Below are 25,355 nucleotides of genomic sequence, written 5' to 3'. Positions count from 1 at the left end.
ATATAGCGTACTGAGTTTTGAGTCCACAATCTTGTCCCAAAAACCCACCACTGGGCACCGCATCCTCCAAAAACCTGGCATTTGCTATCAAAATTCAAAGTTACGGAACGCTGCTGCTGGTTTTGATATCCAGGATACAGGTGAGACTCCCCACCTAAGACGTAGCAGTAACTCAAATCGGAACCGTACAATAAATGGGACCTACTTCAGATGGATTACAAGCCAAAATTCGACTGAGAATATGATATAACTTACTTATTTTTGAATATGAAGAAGTAAACCGTCCAAACTTAACAAATAAACGTCCATTAATCAGAGGATAGATTTATTCAAACTAAATGACTATATGAGCTATCTGCATTGGCTTCTCAATTTGGGCGGTTCAGATATGAGGTAGATTCCACGTGTACGATGGAAAGCCTCACCTATATCCGATGCAGCTCTATTCAAAAGCCAGCAGCTGTCAACCTCCCTTCGTTGCTACCTCTCCGTCTTCAATAAAAAAACAGGGGAGAACAAAGAAAAAAACGAAAAAATGGCCGGCGAAGAGGCCGCGGACGATACAGCAGATTACTTTCGCAAGAAAATCTCCCACTCAAACATGGTCTCTCTCTCTCTCTCTCTCTCTCTCTCTCTCTCTCTCTGTAGCTTGAGAAAGAAAGTGAAGAAATTCCTTTCGATTTTTATCTTTGATTTGTTTTTCCTTTCTCTGTTTAATGGATTTGAGAGTGTTGGGTTTGCAGAGAGTTGCTCAAACGAAGGAGATATTGTCGAAACAAGCGATCCAAACCAAAGAAATTTTGTCGAAGCAAGCCGAAAAGATCGCAAAGCAGGCCGAAGAGCATGAGCGCTTCATTAATAAGGTTCCTTTCTCTCTCTTTCTCTCTCTCTAACTTTGGGTAGTTTTAGGGCACGTTTGGACGCCTGTAAATTTTTCAAGTGGTAAATGATTTGCAGATGTAGATCATTTACAATCTGTCCTGTTTGGCTTTAAGCTGTAATTTGTTTACGGGTAAATAGTTGTCTGTGTTTGGATAGACTGTAAGTTGTTTATAGGGATGTCATTTGCCACTAAAAGTTCAAAATTATAGCCATTAGGCTTAAATGATTTGCAGGAAAATGAAATTACAGCTTTTCAGACGGATTTTCATTTGTGGCCATAAGCTGTAAATGATTTACAGTCATTTTTCAGCATCCAAACACCGCTTGTAAATCATTTACTTGTATTTCATTTACAGCCAGTGCAATTTACAGGCATCCAATTGTGTTGTTTTTTATTCGTGTACTATATGTAGAGGTGTACATGAGTCGAACTGAGTCGAGCTTGGCACAGCTCGGCCACTAGCTGACCCCCAGCTCGAACTCGGCTCGGTCCTCGAGCCTGACTGGCCAGGTCGGCTCAGTTCGGTCAGCAGCTCGGGCCAGTTCGAGCCAAGATTGAGCCGAGTTCGCCTGTGCAGCATTTTGACAAACACATGAACTGGACCTTCAAGCACCTTGTAGGCATCATCAAAATCAAGAAAAAAGATATTTGTTTCGTATACATACCTTCCTTGCCACCAGCCGACACTTCGTTGAGTCATTTCATCGAACACTTGGTGAGCAACATCAATATCAAAGTAACCAAGTCACCGATCTGGTTCAATCCTATTCGAGCTGGGGTTCAATCCGAGTCGAGTCGAGCTCGGGCAAGCTCGAACTCAGTTCGAAATTTTTTCGAGTTAAAAAAATCAGCTCGACTCGGCTTGAACTCAGTTTCGAACTGAGTCGAATCGAGCTTTTTTGAGTCGAGTTGAGCGAGCTAACCGAGCTAACTCAGTTCATGTACAGCCCTAACTATCTGTTTGAGTGATTGCATTGGCGTGGTTTCAATTTGGATTGCTTATTTCATTATATATGTTCCATTTCCTAATCGTTTGTGCGATTGCATTGTTGCCCAGAAATCTGTTTCTCCTACCAAATACCTGTGGTTCTTGCCTCCTCTTTTTGTGCATCCATTACATGCTTCTAGCAAATTAGTATAACTACTTCCCTGAAAAAGGGACATTTTGCAATGTTGGATGTGGGCCTGTGGGCAACCACTAGTGGGTGCGTCCTATATGTTTTCCTCTCTGATATTCCTTTTTCAATTTTCTCTCGGAATTTAAAATTTTAAAATAAAAATTCAATGAGAGTAGGATTGGGGATATGGAAAGAGACAAGGGATGCAAAAATGGTTATGTAACGGCCATCAAGTAATGCTAACGATGGCCATTGTTGGATGTTATGGGGCGGTAATGGAAAATGGCCGGGAATGGTTGTTGTGGGCCGCTTATATATATATATATATATATATATATATATATATATATATGAGAGAGAGAGAGAGAGAGAGAGGAATGCTTTGGTGCGAACCGTCTTACGTGAGCACCCGTGCGCACCTTTGCACCCGTGTCATGGGCACAGAATCTGAACGGTCAACGTGATGCGGCACCCCTTGAAACATCACAAGCCCAACTTTCAGCCCGATACATAACTTTGGTGGCCCATGGAAAAAGGAAACAAATTCCTCCCTTGATTTGCATTTCTCTTAGCTATGGCCCACGGAAGTTTTGGATCAGGCTATAAATTGGGCTTGTGAGGTTTCAAGGGGTGCCACATCACGTTGACTGTTCAGATTATGTGCCTATGACACGTGTGCAAAGGTGCTCACGTAAGAAGGTGCGCAGGTGAGCATTCCTCTCTCTCTCTCTCTCTCTCTCTCTCTCTCTCTATATATATATATATATATATATATATATGAAAAAAATTTCCTACATGAAATGACTTGTAGTTACATGTGACAGTTGCCATTATTGCCACCGTTACCGTTATTGAATACCTTAGCAAGTGATCGGATGTGATAGGGATAAGCTCTACCTCATCCAAATTTCTCCCATATCCTCCTGATCTTTCTCTTTATAAAAAGAGAGGTATTCTCTCGTTAAAAGCTTCCCAATCGAGAGAGTTTCTCATAGAGAAAATAGAGAGAGGAATAATACCCATTGTCCATTAAGGCCCGCCTCTAGACAATCTAAACCATTAATCGTAATCCTGGGACCATCTTAACTGTATAATCAAAGGAGTGATCGAATCCTCTCCACTCTTGTAGTGATTAGACATCTTTGGCTTTGTGCAAAGGTCCCCAAAATCATGTAGATATTGTCAGATCTTGTGGGTCCACGCATCGTATCTGTTTTGGTGATGGTGTTGATGGGTTTCCTTTTGGGTTGTGTTTTATGTTGATGTTATCACACTTGTTACATCATATGGATAGTTATGTCTGAGTAGTGGTCCAATAGGAATTCTTATTACTTTGTTAGGGTGAAAACTCCCTCGGGGGACCCAGGTGGGTCCACATATGATCATGCTGGACCACTGGATGGGAGGAGCCTATTGTAAATCACACATGGCCCTGAATTCACCCCAATCGGATGTTCAAAGGAATCCTATTAAGACCCTACAAGCTGATATTAACTTTTTTACTCCTAACATCTGTGTTGCATGCCATTAATTGGATGGATTTGATCATTGAATCATGGCATATTGGGGTTGCATTCAGTCAATGGTTGAACCCGTCTATGCAACGGTAGTTAGTGATCGTAGGTTTGATGCCTAGGTCACAAATGAATTTGTACTGGAATAAGGTAAGAAGAATGCATGCTGGATCATTGCTCTTGCTTCTTCTTCTTCTTCTTCTTCTTCTTCTTCACATGCAACCTGGCTCTATGTGCCAACATGACATGCATCTATGGCATCCGAGCAACGGATAAGGTGGGTCACACCATCAAGATCACCTGGGACAAAAGTCAGGCTGGTCAACTCATTAGGTGGGCTGGGCGACACTTGCACATTTGTATCAGACAGTCGGTAGGTCCAGTTTAAACTGTCCATTGTTTTGTACAGGCTGTCTTGCTTGCCTACCTGATTTTTATGCCAGGGGATGGGCGGGGCCCACATTATGCATGGCTTGGTTGTCCTTCACATGTGCCGTTTTTCACATTTGGTGTTGTGTTATGTATGAAGTTCATGTGCAATGGGTTGTAGGTGATGAGTCATCCTTTTTGTGTTAATTTCATCATATTCATTTCATTTCCTAATAATTTGGGTGATTCTGTTTTGGGGCTTTCATTTATGCTCCTTTTATATTGATGTTGCTGCATTCTGATACACTTTCAAAAAAGCGTTTGGTATATTGATGGTTTTTTACGCTGATTTCACTACGTATGTTTCATCTCCCAACTACCTTAGGTGATTATATTGATTTGCTTTCTTGATTTTCTTTTGGTTGTTCTTGTGTTGATGTTATCCCATATTCCCATTTTGTACGTTTATTTTGTTTCCTAATCATCATGGCTGGTTGTTTTGATGGGCCCTCTTTTGGCTGTTCATTTGTTTTCATTCGGTATGTCTACAAATCATTTGGATTGTTATATTGATTTCTTTCAGGTATTTATGTTGCCTTTATATTCGTGTAAATGAATATATTGATTGGTTTGTGTTATGTTTTGTTCTTTCTCTGAGATTTAGGTGACCCATCTGTTGAGTGTTCTTGGATTCGGTGCTTTTTGCTTCCTATTGGGATCCAGTAAGTCATGGTTGTTTGCTTTTTGGAGGATTTGGTTCTTTGACCGTCATAAAGACAACTTTGAATATTTTAGTTTATTTATGTTTTAATTTATATTCTTCAGGACCACATGACATTCCATATGTATATTGTTTGTTCTATGTAACCTTTGTTCCTCTCCGATGGATATACTATCGATACAAGAAATGGCATTACTATCTTCTGGTGAGCATTATGGCTGTAGCAGTTCCTTTCGACATTTTCAATATTTTGTTTGAGCTACAATCACTTGAAATTGATTTAAATATTTTCTTTAAACATAAGTGGGTGATTTGGTGCGGACTTGGGTTTAAACAAAGCAAACTCCCCATATTTTGGACTAATCTTTAAAATGTTTCAAGTAAAATCCATAAAATTGAATATGAATAACATGTTAAGAATGGGACGTTGATCTATGTCCATATCTTGGATTATGAGAAACGGAAAGTCATATCTGCATTGCCACGGAACCTTTAACATCAACCTCTGGGTGGTTGATGGGCTTGATGCTTGGCTTCCTATTTGATCTTTCTCAATGTTTGCTTCCCAACCATTGGTAGAGAATTTTATGGACATGAAGTTGGTGAATAGGAATTTGTGGAGAATGCCAGCAGTAGCATTCCACTAAACACTGAACAAAGCCTGAGAGGAACACCTGAAGTATAATAGCATATCTCTACACTTCAGGTTTACTGCATTTTAGAAATGAGTCTGAATTATGATTTACCAAGTATTTGCTATTGGATAGGGCAATTCCTATATCATAATGACTACACTTGATTTTATTGTTATCATCGAGTCTTTATTGCTTATCATTGACATTTATTCAGTATTCTTTTTCTATAACTAACTTCTACATTATCCTAACTGATCTTGGGATGTTGCAGGACTTTTGCTACTATGCTAATACAATTTTCTTGGTTATGCTTCTATTATATCCAAGAAACGAAAAGCTTTTCATGGTTTGCTTCTCATTCGCAGAAGTAAGCACACACTTCTTGTTGCTTTCTGCATCATTACCATCAACTTGGCAATTTATATTTCTTGTCACAACTTGTGGATTTCTGCAGGGACCTTTGGCGTGGGCATTGATTGTTTGGCGTTGTAGCCTGGTATTTAGTTCCGTCGACAAGATTGTGTCTGTTCTGATACATCTTTTACCTGGTGAGCAGTTCTCTTTCTTCTTCTTCTCCTTCTTCTTCTTCTTCTTCTTCTTCTTCTTTTTTAATTTATTTAAATTGTTGGTGTTAGTATTGTGCTTGTCAATAAAATTTATTCTATGTCATATTCTTCCGAAAAGAAGCCTTGGTCTTTTGTTAGCATGCATTTTCTCAATCACTTGGAAAGAGACCTTTGTGAACCAGCTATGATCTGTGACTAAGAGAAATCCTAATAGCACACTAGTTCCCATGGGACCTCTGGTGAATGTATACAAGATCCACAACATTTGTCAACTGTTTCATACCATATATGGGCCATGGAAATCCATCTGATCAGTTTTACAGGGCCCAAAATGGGTGGTGGTCATTCTTCTTCAAATTGAGCAGTTATTCTTCAAGTAGCCTGTTTTTTGGGCCATGGCGAATGTATTGTGTGGCTTGTTAGACGAGTTGTTCATATCTTTACCCATCGACAGTTCACCCATTCCCATGGAAACTCATGTACAAAAGCGTATGCAGGAACCACCCCCCAACCATCCCAAGTCCCTACCCTAAGGAAGGGGATTCCCTTGGCACTGGCCAAACTAGTTGTTTGTGCCACTTATGTTTAGCCAATTTCTTCAAAGAAGAAGCCAAGAGCCTCTTGTTACGAAGAACCATAATTTCCTACTACAGCTTTTGCTTAAAGAAATGGCCAAGAATGTTGTTTTAACTACTCTTTCTTGTCAATACTGAGTGACGTTGCACAAAAGAATATTCATGGCAAGTTGGTAAAGATCATCTTGGCGACTGGATTCATTCAACTGAGTCATTATCCCCAGGTGCAAGTCATTCTCTTTTACTTGGATTCAACCTTCACCAAGCATAAAAAAAGATCATTGAACTGGTATATGCTTGGTTGTGGCGGTTAAGAAGATTGTCACATGGAAGAACTAGTGTGAATGGACAATGACTCAGGATGCAGTTTGCTAAATGAGTAGTGACTGTTTCAACTCAATCAGCCATGTACGAGATCCTGAGAATGAAGCCTATAAAGGAGTATTCTTGATTCATACTGTTTGGATCCGGATTTCAAGTATGAGCTCCAAGCAAGGTTTCTTGAGCATTGGTGGACCATACTTGGAACTAGGGTGCTCCTCGATGCCAGAACATTGCATGACATTGCTAGGGACTGATCAAGCCAATAGTATCACTCCGTTTGAGGTCATAAAGTAGATGGGCCTATAACTGTGGGAGTACTATTAGAGTCGCAATCTTAAAGCAGTGCGCCTTATAGAGTGCTGTTGGACTTCTCTTCCCACAAGGGTGGCTGCAGGGGAAAATTTATGATGTGTGATAGTGATAGGCTTGCAGCTAGGAGGGGAAAGGAGAAAGATGTTGTAGAGAGGGTAGGGGGACATATAGGTCCTGGAAGAGAGACCATAAGCGTAAAGTATGGAATTAGGGGTGGCAGTGGGGACCAGGGGCTCTAGCCCTGGCCTTGGCTCTAAAAGTGGGGTTTTCAATGGGCTGGGCCTAGCAAACAATTTTGAATTGGCCCAGCCTGAAAAAAAAATCAAAATCTGGGCCTAAGACAAGCCTAGGCCCAGTCCATTGACAGCCTTGCCCACAAGGCTGGGGCAACCTTGTAAAGGAAAAGAGAGGGTAAAAAGGTGGGTACGAAATGGGTGCAAGTCCTAGTTGCCCCTCCAGTGGGTCCCATGGTGCAGGTTCCGCTCCAAAAATTCATGTTTATTCCCAAATTAGGTGGCATCAATTTATAAAACAAGATTGTATCAGTTAGCGTGTAAAAAGGAAGTATTGGTTCCCAAGTCTGCAATAGAATGGTTTATCATCTAATGGGGGCACCCACAGTTTGGAGTGAGTACATTAGCCTTATGGAAAGTTTAAATAGCGCATCCCGAGACTAGGGAAAAAGGGATGGATGGCGATGGGCCTTTGAAATGAATTGTGCTTTCACTGTAAGTTCATTTTACTCATTGTTAGCTGGAGACTCTAACAAGCATTCCTAGCCTGGTCCTGGAAATCGAGTTTAGGCTAGGACCAAGTTTGGGGGCCCAGGCCCCGGCTCTACGGGGCTGCCCAGTGCATTGCCACCCCCAGAGATGATACAACCTTAGCTGTAGAAAGCATTAGGGAAGCAGGAAGAAAATTGGGTGTTGTAGTGGGAAGCATTTGTCCCGTATCGGCCGATACGGGCCGTTACGGGCCCATAACGGTAACTTTTTTTTTTTTCATTTTTAGCTCATTTTTTGCTGTTTTTTTGAAACATCTTGCTTCCAAACTGTTTCTCACTCCTTCTACTACTAATTTCGACCAACCTTGGCTAGGTATTTGAGATAAAAACACATTATATTATGAATTTTCTTGAATCAAAGCTCGGTGGGCCATTTTTCAGAAATTCGTCAAAAATAAGTATTTATACTTTTTTTAATATGTTTTGCTGTTTTAATCATATCATATGATGTGTTAATCATAGTAGAACATGTTAACGTGCATTTTACAGATTTGGGGTGCCATTTAATAATTTTTTAATATTTTTTTCTATTTACGCATGAATTTTGACCCCTTTTTTAAAATTCGAAAAATCAATTTTTAATGGTTGTTTTGCTGTTTTAATCATGCCATTTGATGTGTTAATCATAGTAGAACATGTTAATGTGCATTTTACAGATTTGGGGTTCCATTTTATATTTTTTTAATATTTTTTTCTATTTACGCATTTATTTTGGCCCTTTTTATGAAAATTCGAAAAATCATTTTTAATGATTATTTTGCTGTTTTAATGATGCCATATGATGTGTTAATCATAGTAAAACATGTTAATGTGCATTTTACAGATTTGGGGTACCATTTTATATTTTTTTCTATTTACGCATTTATTTTGGCCCTTTTTTGAAAATTCGAAAAATCATTTTTTAATGATTCTTTTGTTGTTTTAATGATGCTATATGATGTGTTAATTATAGTAAAACATGTTAATGTGCATTTTAAGATTTGGGGTGCCATTTTATATTTTTAATATTTTTTTCTATTTACGTATTTATTTTGGCCCTTTTTTTGAAAATTCGAAAAATCATTTTTAATGATTCTTTTGTTGTTTTAATGATGCCATATGATGTGTTAATCATAGTAGAACATGTTAATGTGCATTTTACATATTTGGGGTGCCATTTTATATATTTTTATATATTTTTTTCTATTTACGCATGAATTTTGGCCCTCATTTGAAAATTCGAAAAATCATTTTTTAACGATTCTGTTGCTATTTTAATGATGCCATATGATGTGTTAATCATAGTAGAACATGTTAATGTGCATTTTACATATTTGGGGTGCCATTTTATATTTTTTTTTATATATTTTTTTCTATTTACGCATGAATTTTAGCCCTCAAAAATAATTGCAAACACCTAAATGTAAGATATTTTCATATTACATTCATTCTAATATATCTATCATTGATAGTAGATAGTTAGAAAATTAAATATATGAATTTTGTAGTCAAATTTAGGTTATCTGGTTCATAAATTCATCAGACAGTCCGATACAACTTCTCACCAAAGAGTGGACCGTTACACCACCATAAACATGTTCCAATTTATAAATGAATGCATATTTGGAATGCTTAGAATATTCCGGATTTAATCCATATTTTTGCAAAAAAAAAAAAAAATGCACCGTTACGGGCCGTTATGCCCCCGCCCAGGCCCCGGCTCTATGGGGCTGCCCAGTGCATTGCCACCCCCAGATATGATACAACCTTAGCTGTAGAAAGCATTAGGGAAGCAGGAAGAAAATTGGGTGTTGTAGTGGGAAGCATTTGTTACGAGTTTAGCAAGTGTAAAAGGAATCTGACATCTAAGGAGCAAACCCCTGGAGGAATTCTTGACAAGTATGCAATATGCATTTGGTAATATGCGTGTGGTGAGGACAGCAGTAGGGAAATTCTTGTGTTTTGTAATAGTGATAGGCTTGTGACCAATGACTTGAAATTCCTGTGAACGGTGTAATTTTTTTGCCAAAAAATATGAAAAATATGGATTAAATTTAGAATATTACAAACATTATATATATGCATTCATTTATAATTTGAAACATGTTTATGGTGGTGTAACGGTCCACTCTTTGGTGAGAAGTTGTATCGGACTGTCTGATGAATTTATGAACCAGATAACCTGAATTTGACTACAAAATTCATATATTTAATTTTCTAACTATCTACTATCAATGATAGATATATTAGAATGAATGAAAATGTATACATTAGGTGTTTGCAATTATTTTTGAGGAATTTCTCGAACATACCTGTGGTCCTGTGCAGTGTGGTGCACCATGCACGTGACTGTGATAGTGTAATTCCTGTCTATGACTTGTCATCCTCAAGTCAAGAATATTAAAAAAAATAAATTAGTAGTGTCTGATATACTCCCCTGCAACTTGATTAAGGATTACTTGATTGGTTGTCAGGGGAGCTATTTTAAATACAAGTTCGGCAGTGTCAAGTGTGTGCATGGCTTCTTGCAATAATACTGTTGTGAGCTGTCTGCTGCAACAAATACTTACCTTAACACAAATATATACTCACAAGTCACAATCACAAGTCACCACCAAAATGAAAATCTGCTTTTTTGTGGTTGCTCGACCTCCACATCATCGTCATCGTCACCATCAGGCTGAGGCTGTCCAATAGGTGTAGGTGCTACATATCCATAATATCCAGTGCCAGAAGGAAATACTAGATCAACGAAACTAGAGGATGACTGATCCTGACTAGGCAACGACTCTGACCCGGAATAAGGATATCCACCAGTGCCCGTCGAATAGCCATACTGGTGCCCATACTCAGGCTGTTGAGAATCTTGAGATTGAGAGTGCGTCTGCTGTGATGAGTAACTTGGATTTGGATCTGGATATCTATAATCATATGGATATTGATCGGGAGGGCTACTCCAACATGAATGTGATGGAACAGGCTCAGTATAACCATCATAATTCAATTCACCATAAGAATATCCATCATAATAACCAAGACCATGAGCCTGCCGATGTTCCGAACCTCTCGGACTCGGTGCACCACTAGATGTACCCACCTCCTGCTGGCTGTATTGTGACTCGGTACACTCATAAGTCCGACCTCGTGTACCACCTCGTCGCTGTTCATCGACATCGTGATCTGTAGACGGCTGTATAGGGCGCTGAGCAACACCAGAAGTGCCAGCACCAGGGGCAGGGGGGTCATCGTCTTCATCCGACACGGTCACGCTACCACTGCTCGTACTCTTTTGTTGATCTTGAGCCGTATCTGTACGTGGCATAAACGCGGCCCCTCTTACTGGGTCCAACACATCTGCACGACTCTCTTGTTGCGCTCTGCGTATTTCTGGGTCATCAATTTCCAATTCTTCACTATCCTCTTCAATTTGCTTTTCCCTTGTTTCCAACCAAGGTAGAAGTGGGTCATCCTCATCATAAATATTATCCAAGTTTATTGGACAGTAGTCTCCGTCATCAGTAGCTGTAATGCTCCTATGATGTCGTCGCATTCTTAGTTTTATATTGTAGTGCATGAAGACAAGTCTATCTAATGTTCTATGCAATCTATTCCTATTCTTTGAATGAATGAGCGCAAAACAACTCCAATTCCTTTCGCAGCTAGAGGAAGATGTTGTCTGGCTCAAAACTTTTACTGCAATTTTTTGGAGAGCCTTCGTACTCTCTCCGAAATTAATCCACCATTCGGCCGGTTGCAATCTAGATACTGCATGCTGTGCAAGAGCATCTCCAAAGCTACCAAGGCGATTTCCAAATGTATCTAATTCATTTAATGCCTTTATTTGCAGATCTAAGTCGCTCTAATCTCTTTATCACATTTTTAGCCCGACACGAACTTCATCATCCGCAACAAATGATTGGGCATATCTATACCTAGGATTTAGGTAGTAACTGCTGCATGAAGATCGTGATGGAGTTGGTTTGTCCATCTCTTGTCGATCATCTTCCAATAAGTCTGCCAACTTCTACAATCACGTTGAATTGCAAGCTTTACCTTATCCATGGCATCATATATGAAGCCCATGGTAGGTGCTTCATCGGATTCAACAAGGACGGAGTACCCTCATTAGTGGCTCCATCACCTTTAGGATCGCCTTGACCTTCTTCCAATATTTGTTGTCCCGTATGGTGTTCACAACTTCGACCGGTATTCCTGATGTCTTCTTCCCATGTTTTGTGTTGAGCCATTCTCGGGAAGCGAACATCTCACTCAACTCTTCTCTATGCTGGAATAAACTCTCTAATGCTATAAAGTTTGTTGCGAATCTAGTCGCCGCAGGCCTCAACAACTCTCGTCCTTTCGTAAACTTTCTCATTATTGCAACTACTTGATTATGGTTGTAAATAAATGTCGTCACTTCCCTTGCCCTTTCGACCATTTCCTTAACATTCTTCTTCTTCCCAATATCTTCCAATATAAGATCAATACAATGGGCAGCACATGGTGACCAAAAAAGATGTTTTCTCTTATCCATCAACATATGTCCTGCAAGCTTATATGTTGCTTCATTATCTGTCACAATTTGCACTATATTCTCCTCTCCAATCTCGTCCACAACTTTATCCATTAGTCCATTAATATAAGTAGAATTTTTTGTTGCCTCTGAGGCATCAATTGACTTGTGGTATATAGTTCCTAAGTGGCAGTATACCATGAAGTTGATCATGCTGCGTCTGGTTGGGCCAGTCCAACCATCACACATGATTGTGCATCCTCTGGCTTGCCATACAGGTTTAAAGGTAGCCACGTATGCTTTCACATCCGCATACTCTGCATCTGTCCATTTCTCCCTAATCTCCTTAGCCGTGGGAGCTTTTATTCCTTCACCTGCTTCTGCTGCTGCATCAATTACCACCTGCCAATATGGAGAATTGGCTGCGTTAGGAGGTATGTTGGCATGTATAAATAACTTTGCTGCTGCTCTACCTAATTTCTCAACGGAAGTTCTACTCCACATTTGTTTTATCTTCTTTTGTTTAGTTGATTCTTTCCTAAATAGGATTGGATCAATAGAGGGTCTCCTAGGCTCATTTACTTCTTCATCCAAACGTATAGGGGCATCATGTGAAGATGTCTGTCGTCGGCTCCCAAACATACGTCGTAACCCACCAAACCTAACCCCACCCCCACCTGCAGAAGCAGTTGCACTTCCAGTTGCACTCCCACTCCCATTCCCCCCCCCCCCCCCTCCTTGTATCACGCACTGACCCATGCGTGCCAAACATGCGGCGACGTTCTTCCTCTTCACGAGCTAGACGCAAGCTCTCTCTCCTAGCTATAGTAAGTTCTCGATCTGAATCTTCGTCAGAATCAATAATATCTTCATCACGAATGCCCATATATTCAGGACCAAACATTTCCTATCGAGTTGCATCTAAAATATCATCTTTCTTTTTTTGTACAACAGCACGATTACCCTTCGACTCATCCAGACTAGCTTGCATTAAAAGCATTATCTCTTTCGGTACTCTACTACATGGCGCAACTTGACCCTTTCGATGTGCCAAATGTTGTTTGAGACGGGTAATTCCACCAGTCACTAGTCTATCACAATACTTGCACTTCATTTGGTGCCTAGTACCACCAACCCTCTCACAATGTTGCCATCCAATATCATCACTTACTTGTTGTTGGCCAGACCCAGACATTTCTTTAGGCTTAGGTAGACACTAGATAATTAGATTTGAGTATAAGTGTATGACCTATGTTAATAAAGATGATTTTATATTCTAACTAAACCCTAAGAAGCTCTAAGGCAAAACCCGTCCAATATAAGCAAATAAAAACATGAAGTCACTAATTCGAAAATAGAAAAAAAATTATAAAATGACACCCCAAATCTGTAAAATACACATTAACATGTTCTACTATGATTAACACATCACATGGCATGATTAAAACAGTAAAACAATCATTAAAAAATTATTTTTTAAATTTTAAAAAAAAGGGCCATAATTAATGCGTAAATAGAAAAAAAATATTAAAAAATTATAAAATGGCACCCCAAATCTGTAAAATGCACATTAACATATTCTACTATGATTAACACATCATATGGCATGATTAAAACAGTAATACAACCATTAAAAATTGATTTTTCGAATTTTTAAAAAAAGGGGCAAAATTCATGCGTAAATAGAAAAAAATATTTAAAAAATATAAAATGGCACCCCAAATCTGTAAAATGCACATTAACATGTTCTACTATGATTAACACATCATATGGAGTGATTAAAACAGCAAAACAATCATTAAAAATTGATTTTTCGAATTTTAAAAAAAAGGGGCAAAATTCATGCGTAAATAGAAAAAAATATTTAAAAAATATAAAATGGGACCCCAAATCTGTAAAATGCACATTAACATGTTCTACTATGATTAACACATCATATGAAGTGATTAAAACAGCAAAACAATCATTAAAAATTGATTTTTTGAATTTTAAAAAGAAGGGGCAAAATTCATGCGTAAATAGAAAAAAATACTTAAAAAATATAAAATGGGACCCCAAATCTGTAAAATGCACATTAACATGTTCTACTATGATTAACACATCATATGGAGTGATTAAAACAGCAAAACAAAAATAAAAAATTAAATTTTTGAATTTTAAAAAAAAGGGGCAACATTCATGCGTAAATAGAAAAAAATATTTAAAAAATATAAAATGGGACCCCAAATCTGTAAAATGCACATTAACATGTTCTACTATGATTAACACATCATATGGAGTGATTAAAACAGCAAAACAATCATTAAAAATTGATTTTTTGAATTTTAAAAAAAAGGGGCAAAATTCATGCGTAAATAGAAAAAAATATTTAAAAAATATAAAATGGGTCCCCAAATCTGTAAAATGCACATTAACATGTTCTACTATGATTTACACATCATATGGAGTGATTAAAACAGCAAAACAATCATTAAAAATTGATTTTTTGAATTTTAAAAAAAAGGGGCAAAATTCATGCGTAAATAGAAAAAAATATTAAATGGCACCCCAAATCTGTAAAATGCATATTAACATGTTCTACTATGATTAACACATCATATGAGATAATTAAAACAGCAAAACATATTAAAAAAAGTATAAATACCTATTTTTGACAAATTTATGAAAAATGGCCCACCAAGCTTTGATTCAACAAAATCCGCCAATATAATGTGTTTTTTCCTCAAATATCCACCCAAGGTTGGTCGAAATTAGCAGTAGAAGGAGTGAGGAGGAGTTTGGAAGCAAGAAATTTGAAAAAAACATCAAAAACGGACCTTAAAATGCAAAAAAAAATGGCCGTTTTTCGACCGTTACGGCGCTGACCGTTACGGGTGACCGTTACGCCCGTATCGGCCGATACGGGTACAAAAATTGGTAGAAGAATCTGACATCTAAGGAGCAAACCCCTGGAGGAATTCTTGACAAGTATACAAGATGCATTTGGTAATATGCGTGTGGTGAGGACAGCAGTAGGGAAATTCTTGTGTTTTGTAATAGTGATAGGCTTGTGACCAATGACTTGAAATTCCTGTGATTCAGTAATAGACGAGTGATTAAGAAAAATTGTGGTATGTAAAATTCTGCCCCTTGATTTGGCCTTACCTTTGAAGGGAGTGAATGATGAATGTGGAGGTGGCTTCTTTCCTGGTGTTTGAGAGGTGATTATGACAAGATTTACATATTTCATGAAGAAAAAGGGGAGGGGAGTAGAACTACTACTTGCGGGAGAGAATTTCCAAAGTTCATCTTCTTAAATCCGCCTTCTTTTTTAGTCATTCTTGAATCCACTGATGCTCATTGGATGTTGGGGAAGGATGGCATGCCTTCTCATCTGTGGATGTTAATGGAAACTTGTAAGGATCCCAAATTCCCAGTGGATTTTGTTTTTGTGGATTCTTCTTTTGTATGGGGATTCCTTGTCCTCTACCAATCATAAAATTTGTGAGAAGAGAACAGCGTAAAGGCGACAGAGTTGGTTTCAACAATGACTGATGACGATATAGTGGACGCAAGGAGATGGATGATTGGGGAGAGGTCGTGACGAGAAAGAAAATAATTGATCCTTCTAGAAGATTTTCCTAGTATACCTTGTTTTGAGTCAACTATTCTCTTTGAATCCAATATTGATGAGATGATTTTTCATTGAGATTTGCAAGGTCAGAGATGCTTTCATCCCTAGGTGCAAAGAGACAAGAAGGCCAAGAAGTTTTGTCACCATTTATGAATAGATGCAAGAATATGCAAGAAGTTGATAAAGCCATTACATCGATGGGTGGCAGTAGTTTTCAGGAAAAGGCCGAGAGTCCAAATAATAATAAATAAATAAACAAAGAGGATGGGGTGAGGTGAAAATTTTCAGAGGAAGTACGTCCTCATCTGATGGATATGTCTCCTCCGGAAGACCAAACTTAGCCAAGAAGAGAGGAGGGGGTTGTGTTGAGTTTGTTGGAATCATGATAATGTGTTGTGCTTGTAGGATTAAAAGAACAAACAATTAAGAGTCAAGAACTCTGTTCTTTGAAGTGGTGGTGGTGTGAATCCTAAAGCTAGGGCTGTCAACAGTCTGGGCCATGGGCTGGATTTTGAACTGTTCGGGCAAGGCTTTCGATTCGGGCCTTGTCAAATTTTTGCATTTGCTAGGCCCAAGCCTGGCCCATTGACACTGACAGCCCTACCTAAAGCTAAGCAACATGGGAAGATTGTGCTAAGAGGTAGAATGTGGAGAAGATTAAATGAGGGAAACAACAGGTTATTGTCAAGGAAAATCCTGCGGCAAAACAAAGAATTAATTATAGCTCGTCTGGTTGGCTGATGAAAGAGAATGTAGACCTTATCTTCCATTTGGGAAGTTGTACTCAGATGGTGATGAAATGGGGCAAATGTGAAAGTCCTAAAGCTAAATTAATTGGCTTCTATCCTTCATAAATTAAAAAAAAAATAAAAATTGACATCTATTTATTAAGGTCTCATTTGAAAGAGAGGTGGCAAATTTTAAGAAAGAGTAGCTCATCTTGGATTGGTGCCTCCATGCTGTTTTTTTCATGGAATGTGATAAGGACATCCAAGTACCATGTTAGAGGGGGGTTGAGCCAGTATCTTTATAGCTAGACGACTATTACATGGGGGCACACTTGGCCCAATTCACATTCCTAGCTACATTGAAGACCCCACGTGCATATTCGTGCATCTTTGAAGACTCCACACTGGGAAGATGCCCGTAGGCTACATATATGTGCTTGATGGACACATCGGACCATTAGATCGAGTGGACACGATGATCAGACCGTTGGATCATCGTCATTGGACATCTCGATTGTAGACCCCCATGGGCTACGAAATAGTTTAGTTATTTAGTTTGCTTACATGTTTTGTTATTTTTGGCATAACTCATATTTGTGTTGAAAGTAGGGAGTTAGGAACAACTTTTAATTCATTAAGCGTCTTTATGTTAAGAATCTTATATGAGAGCGCATTTTTGTAAAATGTCTTTTATGAGACTATAAAGGGTTGGACGTTCCCACCCTAGCCAATATACATGTTATGAATGAAAGAGATTTCTCTCATTTTGCTTTGAGATTGAACAAAATTCCATCCTGTGATTAAATTGGTGGTGCAAAACCACAGGAAGCGATTTCCTAGTTATCTTTTCTTTTTTTCTCTCTTCTCAACAGGGTATCATCTTCTCATTTTCTTCATCATCTCTTCATTTTTTTTTCTTCTTTGTTACGATCCAAACCCTAATCCACAAACCTTAATTTCCAAAGCTCTCAATTTTTTTTTTTAACAAAAACCTAAATCCCCAAGATATGAAAATCCCATCCAAATCATAAATCCCTATTTCTCACAACCTAAAACCCATATTCCCCAATTCTAGAAACCCAAAGTCCTAAAACCCCTAACCCAAAATCTGAAATTCCAACCTGAAACCTCCCCAAAATCTCAACTCTAATGTTCCAACCTTAATACCTCTAAAGCCTAGATACCCCAAACCAATTTCCCCCAGTACCTAACCTTTAAACCACCCTAACATGTCAAAACTCGTACAAGTCATGTGATTTCCATTGAATTCAGATTTAACCTTATGTTAAGATGGGGGTTCTATCTCCCATAGGTCCTGGCTAATATGTAATTTATGAGATTCACATTGGATGACTTGTTGAGATGTGGAGCCACATCTAAACGGCCGCTCGACTGGTCGAGTGGCCGACTTGACCAATCGTGGATTGGCTCGGCTCAAAGTCCAGCGAGTATCGGTTTTTTGGTTCCGCGGTACTCGACCGGTCGAGGCCCATGTTCGACCAGTCGAGGGTCCGCTCAACCAGTCGAGCACCCTGCTCGACCAGTCGAGGTTACGCAGATTCGTTTCCAGATTTGATGCGGACTGCGGATTTTTGAGTCGGTTTTCGCAGAGGTGCGAAAGGGTAGTTGCCTAAACTATAAATAGGGGTCCCTAGGTCTTTTTTAAGTATAATGAGAGTTATTCAAAGGTGTGGGCAAAGGGTTTCTCTATACTTCTAAGGGAAGATGTTAGTATATTGCCTTGTAATCTTCGTTTTTCTTCATAGTGGAAGTTTGCATCCGTGGTTTTTTAAACCCTTGTTGGTGTTTTTCCACGTATATCTTGTGTTGTGATTTGTTTGGAATGCTTTGATTCTTTTTCTAGTTTATATTTTTTCTTGTTTATCATTTGTGGGTGAGACCTGAGATTGGATCTCGGTTCACTGCGTTGTTGGCATGTTGCGCAACATAACTATCATAGGCTTGAATATGGACATGTCATGAATCTAAAGATTTTGAATTTATGGTAAATTAGCTTTATTTTGTTGTTCCATTGCTCTAGTTAATCTGTCTTTTAATTTCATGGCATCATATTAGGTTAGATCATTCTGTCCTGCATTAGAATGAATCCATGTTCGCGGAGGGCCACATTTCAGACTTGATGGTATCCCCCCTGTGCACGGTTGATAGAGACCTTTTGGTGTTGGGCTCTTGCGTAGCAAAAGTTTAGGAGATCGACTTCCCTACTATCGCTAGTGATTGTTTTGGAAGTCAAAGTTAAAAATCTATGGTGGGATGCAGATTGATGAATCTCTCCTTCTATGAGTTGATGGAAAATGCTTTCCAATCCATGTAGAAGAGGAGGTTTTGGAAGCTTAGGATGAGTATCAATAGAATGGAATGAAGGAGAAGATGCCATTGTTTTCCAAAAAGATGAGAGGAAGAAGATGATTAAGTGGTGGCATATTGGAGTTTCAAATGGATTAGATAGATTTATCATTGAAAAGGTATGGTGTGGGAGCAATGTATCACATGTTAGTCAAGATATTTGAACATGTCAATGCTTTAGAGACTAGAGCCCTAGCTAGATTTATGGATGATTGCTTTAGAATCTAAAGGATTTACAATTAGTCGGAATAAAACAATGTATATGGGGTGTAATTTAAGTAACAATAGGATTGGGAACAAGGAATTAGCTAAGATCACCAATGAAGAAGTTTCCCAAAATGACCGATTTTGAGATCTTGGGTCGATAATTCATGAGAGTGGAGAGATTGAGAAGGTTGTTACCCATAGAATTCAAGCGGGGTGGAGAAATGGAGACATGCATTGGAGTTCTATGTGATCGTCACGTACCACTCGAATTGAAAGGGAAATTTTATAGCTTGGCTATAAGACTAGCTATGCTTTGTGGGTAAAATGTTGGGTGGTTAAGGAACAACATGTTCATAGGATGAGTATAGCTGAAATGAGGATATTGAGATGGATGAGTGTAGCTGAAATGAGGATATTGATATGGATGAGCAGTAAGACAACAAAAGATAGAATGAGAAATGAATGCATTGGAGAGAACTTAGGAGTAACTCCAATAGTTAATGAGAAGAGGGAAAGTAGACTTGATTGTTTAGTCATGTGCAATGGGGACCAAGAACTATGCTCGTGAATAAGTGAGCGAGTACAAGTAGAAGGGTCTAAAAGAGCAAAAGGGAAGGCCTAAAAGGACATGGGTGGAGGTAGTAAGAAAAAGACTTGATGACCTATGGTCCTTGATAGAGTGGAATGGCAGGAAAGGATTCATGTAGTCAACCCCAATTGTTTGGGACAAGGCTATGGTGATGATGATGATGGGCTCTTTGGAGCCTACTTCCGTCTTGCTGATTTGCTCACTGCTTATAGGTAGAAATGTATCATTTGCAATTTAGAGTTCTAGAGAATATTGGACAAAGCCGGGCACCTCTGTTGGCAGGTTATATTCTAACCTGTAGACAACTCCCCCGAAACAATTCTTAGGCAGCATCATCAATAAAACCAAACACACAACGTTCATTATATATTAATGCTTGCTCTCCATTCATATTGATATGCCGAATCTTCTCCACACACATGGAAAAGCTTAGATGCCGGAATTTATCTTACAACAATGCCCCAAACTCAAATAGTTGTAATTTGGGTTGCATGAATTTGAAGCCAAGAAACCCTTAGCAAATACTCTTAGGGGCCATTTGGATGGGAGTAAATGGAGGTAAATGGGGGAACTTGAGAGTAAATGGATGTAAATGGCATTTGAGGTATGTTTGGATGGGAGTAAATGCATGAAAATGAAATGAAATGGGAGTAAATGGATCTGTAAATGAAATCCTCCCTGTGAGAGAGGATTTGGAAGTAAATGTCTTTTTGGAGCTCCCTTGGAGAGTCGCACAAGTAAATAAAGGTGGAATACGCGCATGTCTTCCATGCATGTGGCATGTTGATGATACTCTGAAACAATGCAATTATTGACTACATCACTAAAATCACACCAATAGAATGATCCAAATCGTCCAAAGGTTGGCCATCTAAATGATGGTTAAAAAATGTTGGCAAGTTGCTTGTTTGTTATCCTTACGTTTGTGGCCCACCCAAGGCTTAACATTTCCTGAGTTTTGGTTGAAGTATATATTCCAGTGGGCTTATTACAATCATTTTGTTAAATATCACATATGTACACTAATTTGGGATATTAAAGTTGATGATGATACAAATCGAGTGATGGCGCTAGCAGAGAAGTTCTTGGATCATTTTGAAAATAGCAAAAATGCTCAAAACAGTCTGATATGAGATTAGACGGTTTGATTAGATGAGTTAAGTGGGGGACTCTCAAATATACCCATGATTGGATCATTATTCAATAAAGTGTCTACACATTGTATCTAGATTGTGTCTGGATTCGTTATATCTAGATTGTGTCTAGATTCGTTGCATATATACTGTGTCTACTTCGAAATGTGAAATATAACAAGAACTAAAGAGTTAACACAAGCAATATATGTAAAATACTGCCTTATTAGTGTTGATTTCATGTCCCAATAGGCTCTACCAACAAGGTTTACACTAAGAAAACCAAGCCGAGAACTTTTACTAATATGTAAGAATTACCAAGGCCCCCCTTTACTCATTTGCAAGAGTTACATATTTATAAACATAAAAATATGAATCTAGACACTTTATTCTAGATACAATGAACCTAGACACAATCTCGATTCAATGAATCTAGACACAAATTAGATATAATGAATCTATACACTTTATTATAGATGTAATGCACTTAGATACAATCTAGATTCAATAAATCTAGATATAATCTAGATACAACAAATCTAGACACTTTATTATAGATGCAACGGACTTGGACACAATTTATATTCAATGAATCTAGATATAACGAATTTAGACACAATCTAGATACAATGATTTCATGCACTTTATTGAATAATGATCCAATCATGGGTATGTTTGTGAATCCCCCACTGAAATCATCGAATCTAGTCATCCAATCTCATAAAAGACCCTTTCGAGCCTTTTTGCTATTTTAAAAATTATCTAATAACTTTTTTGCTAATGCCATTGCTCGATCTATCTCTTCATCAAAAGTTGATTTAGGATATCACATATGTTCGAGGGAATGTATTGAAAAATTCCAATGCATTCCAATTCCTCCCATTACTCCCATCCAAACAGAAAATTTGGATTTCAATTGCATTTCATTTGCTCCCATCCAAACACAATTAAGCCATTTACTCCCAATTCATTTACCTCCAATTTGATTTCCTATTCATTTGGCAAGTTCCTAAATGAGCCCATGGTATTCAATAATGGTAACAATCGACCATTAAAACCGTTATAGTTATGGGCCACAACAGCCTGATAACAGTCGATTTTTTTGAAGGAAAAAAATCTAAAAATATTGGGAAAAAAAATACTAAAAATGAGAGTATTCCAAATATGCATTCTTTTTTTTTTAAAACATTCTTTGGTAATAATGTTGTCTCTGGCTCTACCTGATGATTTTATTAACTCGAGAAGTTTAGACTGACTTTAAAATTCCTATATTTAATTTTTGAAATATCTAATATCAATGATTCAATGTAAATAAGATTATATGAGCATTAATCTAATGATGATAAAATTATAAATGTATATTTATATAACCATTTAACACCATTTTCTCAGGAAATTCGAGGAAGAAAATTAAATATTAAATTCAGATGAGTAGTGTGAGGCAGAGTTGGGACCCACTCAAATCTCCCCCCCCCCCCCCCGCCAAAATAAATAAATAAAAACAAAAATTGAAATTCATGTAATTTGTAGAATTCATCACACTAATGCATGTCCATAACCATTTGAAACTATTTTCTCTAAATAAATTTGAAGAAAAAAATAAAAAATAATTTTGGATGAATAGCATCAGGTTGACACCATTTCCCTCTAGAGATTTAATGATTTTTTTTTTTCTTTTTTCATAGATGATTTAAGGAAAAAATTAAAATTAAATTAGGATGAATAGTGTTGGGCCGATTTTGGACCGTTTCAAATCCCCTAAAATGGGCCGAAATTTATGCAATATGTGGTATTCTCCATCTAGTGTATATACCTGAGCATTTAACATCATTCCCCTCAAGAAATTTGAGGAAAAAAATTTAAAAAATAAACTTGACATTGTTCATTCTAAAAATGATATGAAATTACTAGAAATACCAAAGAAAGAAAAGAAAAAGAAAAAGAAGAAGATGAAATACAATGATTTTATGCATGCATGTGTAGATGTAAACTCTTTACATCTATTTGAACAATCTACACTCTAAATATTTTACAAAAAATAAAAAATGACATTTGTTGGAAATTATATAAAAGCTAGCGAAAATGCAAAAAACAAAAAAGAAAAGAAAAAAAAAAAAAGTATACAAGGATGGTGAAATTGAGCACAAATCTAGCAAGGTTTGGTCGATTTAGTAATATGATGTTAAATCGATATATTTATAGCAAGAAAAAACAATTTCATTTTTAAAAATAAAGGTGAGAAATTTTATCTAATTTTCATTTTCCTCCAAATTTGGCCATAGATATTCGATTCTTTGAAAACGGCTTAAATCTTGTGTTCTAACCTTTATGAATTGAACAAATCTAGTCGAAATTGGTTTACAAAATAGTCCCAAGAAGCAAAAATATAAAAAAGTGGAGGAGAAATTGTGAAAATTTGGAAAAAGTTCCTAAAGGGGGCTTAATGCTTATATATGCGTAATGACCCTAGGCTGTTGCGCTGGACCATAACGGTCTGTTGCGGTCCATTTTTTTAAAAACATACCATTACGACCCCATAACGCATAATGGCCCAGACATTCCCATTATATTTATGGCCATTGGAGCACCGTTTTTTTAATACCATGGAGATCACTAAGGCAAACATTTCTGCAGATGAGTAAGAAGACTTTTCTTTAAACTGTATTGCAACATCTTTTCATCTTTTCATACAGCTTGGCTCTTCCCGCGCATGTATCTTGGCTCCATTGATTTTCCATTGCGACTAATGAAGTGCTGCTGCACTGTAGGGATAGTTTTCTTCACCATTCGTTGGTGGGACCCGACGATGTTTGCAGCCGTGCACCCGGAGGGAAATGCAGTGCATCACAGAGCTTCATGGCCTTATGTAACAGAGAAGTCCCACCTGTGGATGTGGCTGTTTATCATCCCTTTGGCTGCTTACACCCTCTGGCAGCTTCTTTACTTTCTCATTGTTAATGTGTTGCGTCGACAGAGACTGTTGAGGGATCCTGAAGTAATGACTTCGTACAGGTTCTTCCCTGCTCTTTTTTACACCTCTCCCTATCAAATAAACTTGAATTTTCAAAAGGGGAATAAGATGGCAGTCTGCAGTCTCCTTTTGGCTTAGGCAATAAGACCAGTGTATTGGGTGTGTTACCCTACTGAAAATGGGTGGTTTCTATTACTCTCAGCAAAGACAAGCCTGTGTGAGCTTACAAACCAGATCTCATCTTTTCAGGTGTCCAGTTATCTAATCGCCCAACTCTATACCCCCTCTTTTGTTCTCCTGGAAATGCAATGCCCAGTCCCTACTAGTGATGGTTGTTGCAGGCCATCATGTAATGCTGGTGGGTCCCACATGGATAGACGATGCTGCAAAATCTCCTTTGGACATTCATAGCCTTCCAATCCTTGTCCTTAAAGTGATCAGTTGAAAATAGAAAATGTCTGTTGCTCTGTAATGTATGCGGCGGGCTGTGGAAGGTATTTGCTCAGTGAAGGAGACTTTCACCCCATTGCATACCCGTGGTGAGGCCCACCAGACAAATGTTTTGGATCACAGGAAAGTGAACTGTGCTGTTGTGAGAGAATACAAAGTTTAGACTAGGCATTGCATGTGTCCTCCTCTTTAGTCTGCAGTGCTGGTTTTGACAGGGAACTCTCCAAGAAAGCAAAGAAAGCGAATAATGTGTGGTGGCGTTTGAGCGGGTTGCTCGGGGACCAGAACCGAATGTTCATGTATATATTGCTCCAAGCAGCTTTCACCATTGCGACCATGGCCCTCACTGTCCCCATCTTCCTGTCGTATGAGATGCACGTTACATTCCAAATACTCAAGGTCTCCGCCTCCATTTGGAACGGTGGAAGCTTCCTTTTAGAAGTGATGCCAAGGCAGGTGGTGCTCAAGGAGGGTAAGAAATTGGAGACGAAACCCATACAGCAGCAGCAGCAGCCAGACCAGGCTGATGTCAAATAACCTGAACCATCGTTGTGACCGGTCAATGACGGTGATGCCCATTGCCCGATAACATTCTGCTTGAGCCGCTGAAATACCGTATGTTTTATGCTAATTTTCTATGTAGGACGACCACTTTGAATGATGTTTCTCCTTCACTTTTTTTATTATTCGCAAGTAGTGTTAATGGCTAAGTCATTGAACGCTCGAACGTTCAATTTCTATGCACGCATCACACATTTAACAGGTCTGAACTGTTCATTAGCTGACCCTACAGTGGAGAGGCCATGCATCTGAAATTTCCAGTTGCACCCGGAAATCGGATTCACTATTGAAAGTCAACCGTCGGCTGGAAAGTCTTTTGAGACCTTTGTAACTCTAATGGGTCCAACCAAAGGCTAGGAGTAACTGGCAGCTGTGATTTTTGGGGTGCAGCCTTTCCTTGACGGGCCCGTCAGATGAAAGGTCTAGATATTGTGAGTGCATAC

The 25,355-nt window shown here is 38.4% G+C and overlaps 1 protein-coding gene and 1 long non-coding RNA gene across 2 annotated transcripts; both read left to right on the top strand.

The window, feature by feature from the left end:
- Positions 1 to 450: 450 nt before the first annotated feature.
- LOC131233180 (glycerophosphocholine acyltransferase 1-like) lies at positions 451 to 25,113 on the top strand. Its single transcript, XM_058229797.1, has 8 exons — positions 451 to 604; positions 744 to 863; positions 4,549 to 4,606; positions 4,710 to 4,810; positions 5,512 to 5,607; positions 5,695 to 5,788; positions 23,699 to 23,942; positions 24,567 to 25,113. The coding sequence occupies exons 1-8, from the start codon at positions 536 to 538 to the stop codon at positions 24,886 to 24,888; spliced, it is 1,104 nt and encodes a 367-aa protein (XP_058085780.1). The 5' UTR covers positions 451 to 535; the 3' UTR covers positions 24,889 to 25,113.
- On the top strand, positions 8,027 to 8,676 carry LOC131233181 (uncharacterized). Its single transcript, XR_009165113.1, has 2 exons — positions 8,027 to 8,429; positions 8,598 to 8,676. It is a non-coding gene; the product is annotated as an uncharacterized LOC131233181 (long non-coding RNA).
- Positions 25,114 to 25,355: the final 242 nt, after the last annotated feature.

Source organism: Magnolia sinica, chromosome 18 (genome assembly GCF_029962835.1).
Source record: "Magnolia sinica isolate HGM2019 chromosome 18, MsV1, whole genome shotgun sequence".
Lineage (NCBI taxonomy): Eukaryota > Viridiplantae > Streptophyta > Magnoliopsida > Magnoliales > Magnoliaceae > Magnolia > Magnolia sinica.
The sequence above is the reverse complement of the archived record's forward strand: the minus strand, read 5'-3'. Positions and strand labels throughout refer to the sequence as shown.

Bases quoted from the DNA above. Each gene is read 5' to 3' on its own strand.
- LOC131233180 (XM_058229797.1), top strand. From the start codon at position 536: ATGGCCGGCGAAGAGGCCGCGGACGATACAGCAGATTACTTTCGCAAG. The intron at 605-743 runs GTCTCTCTCTCT...TTGGGTTTGCAG, and splicing joins AAATCTCCCACTCAAACATG to AGAGTTGCTCAAACGAAGGA. The intron at 5,608-5,694 runs GTAAGCACACAC...GGATTTCTGCAG, and splicing joins TTTGCTTCTCATTCGCAGAA to GGACCTTTGGCGTGGGCATT.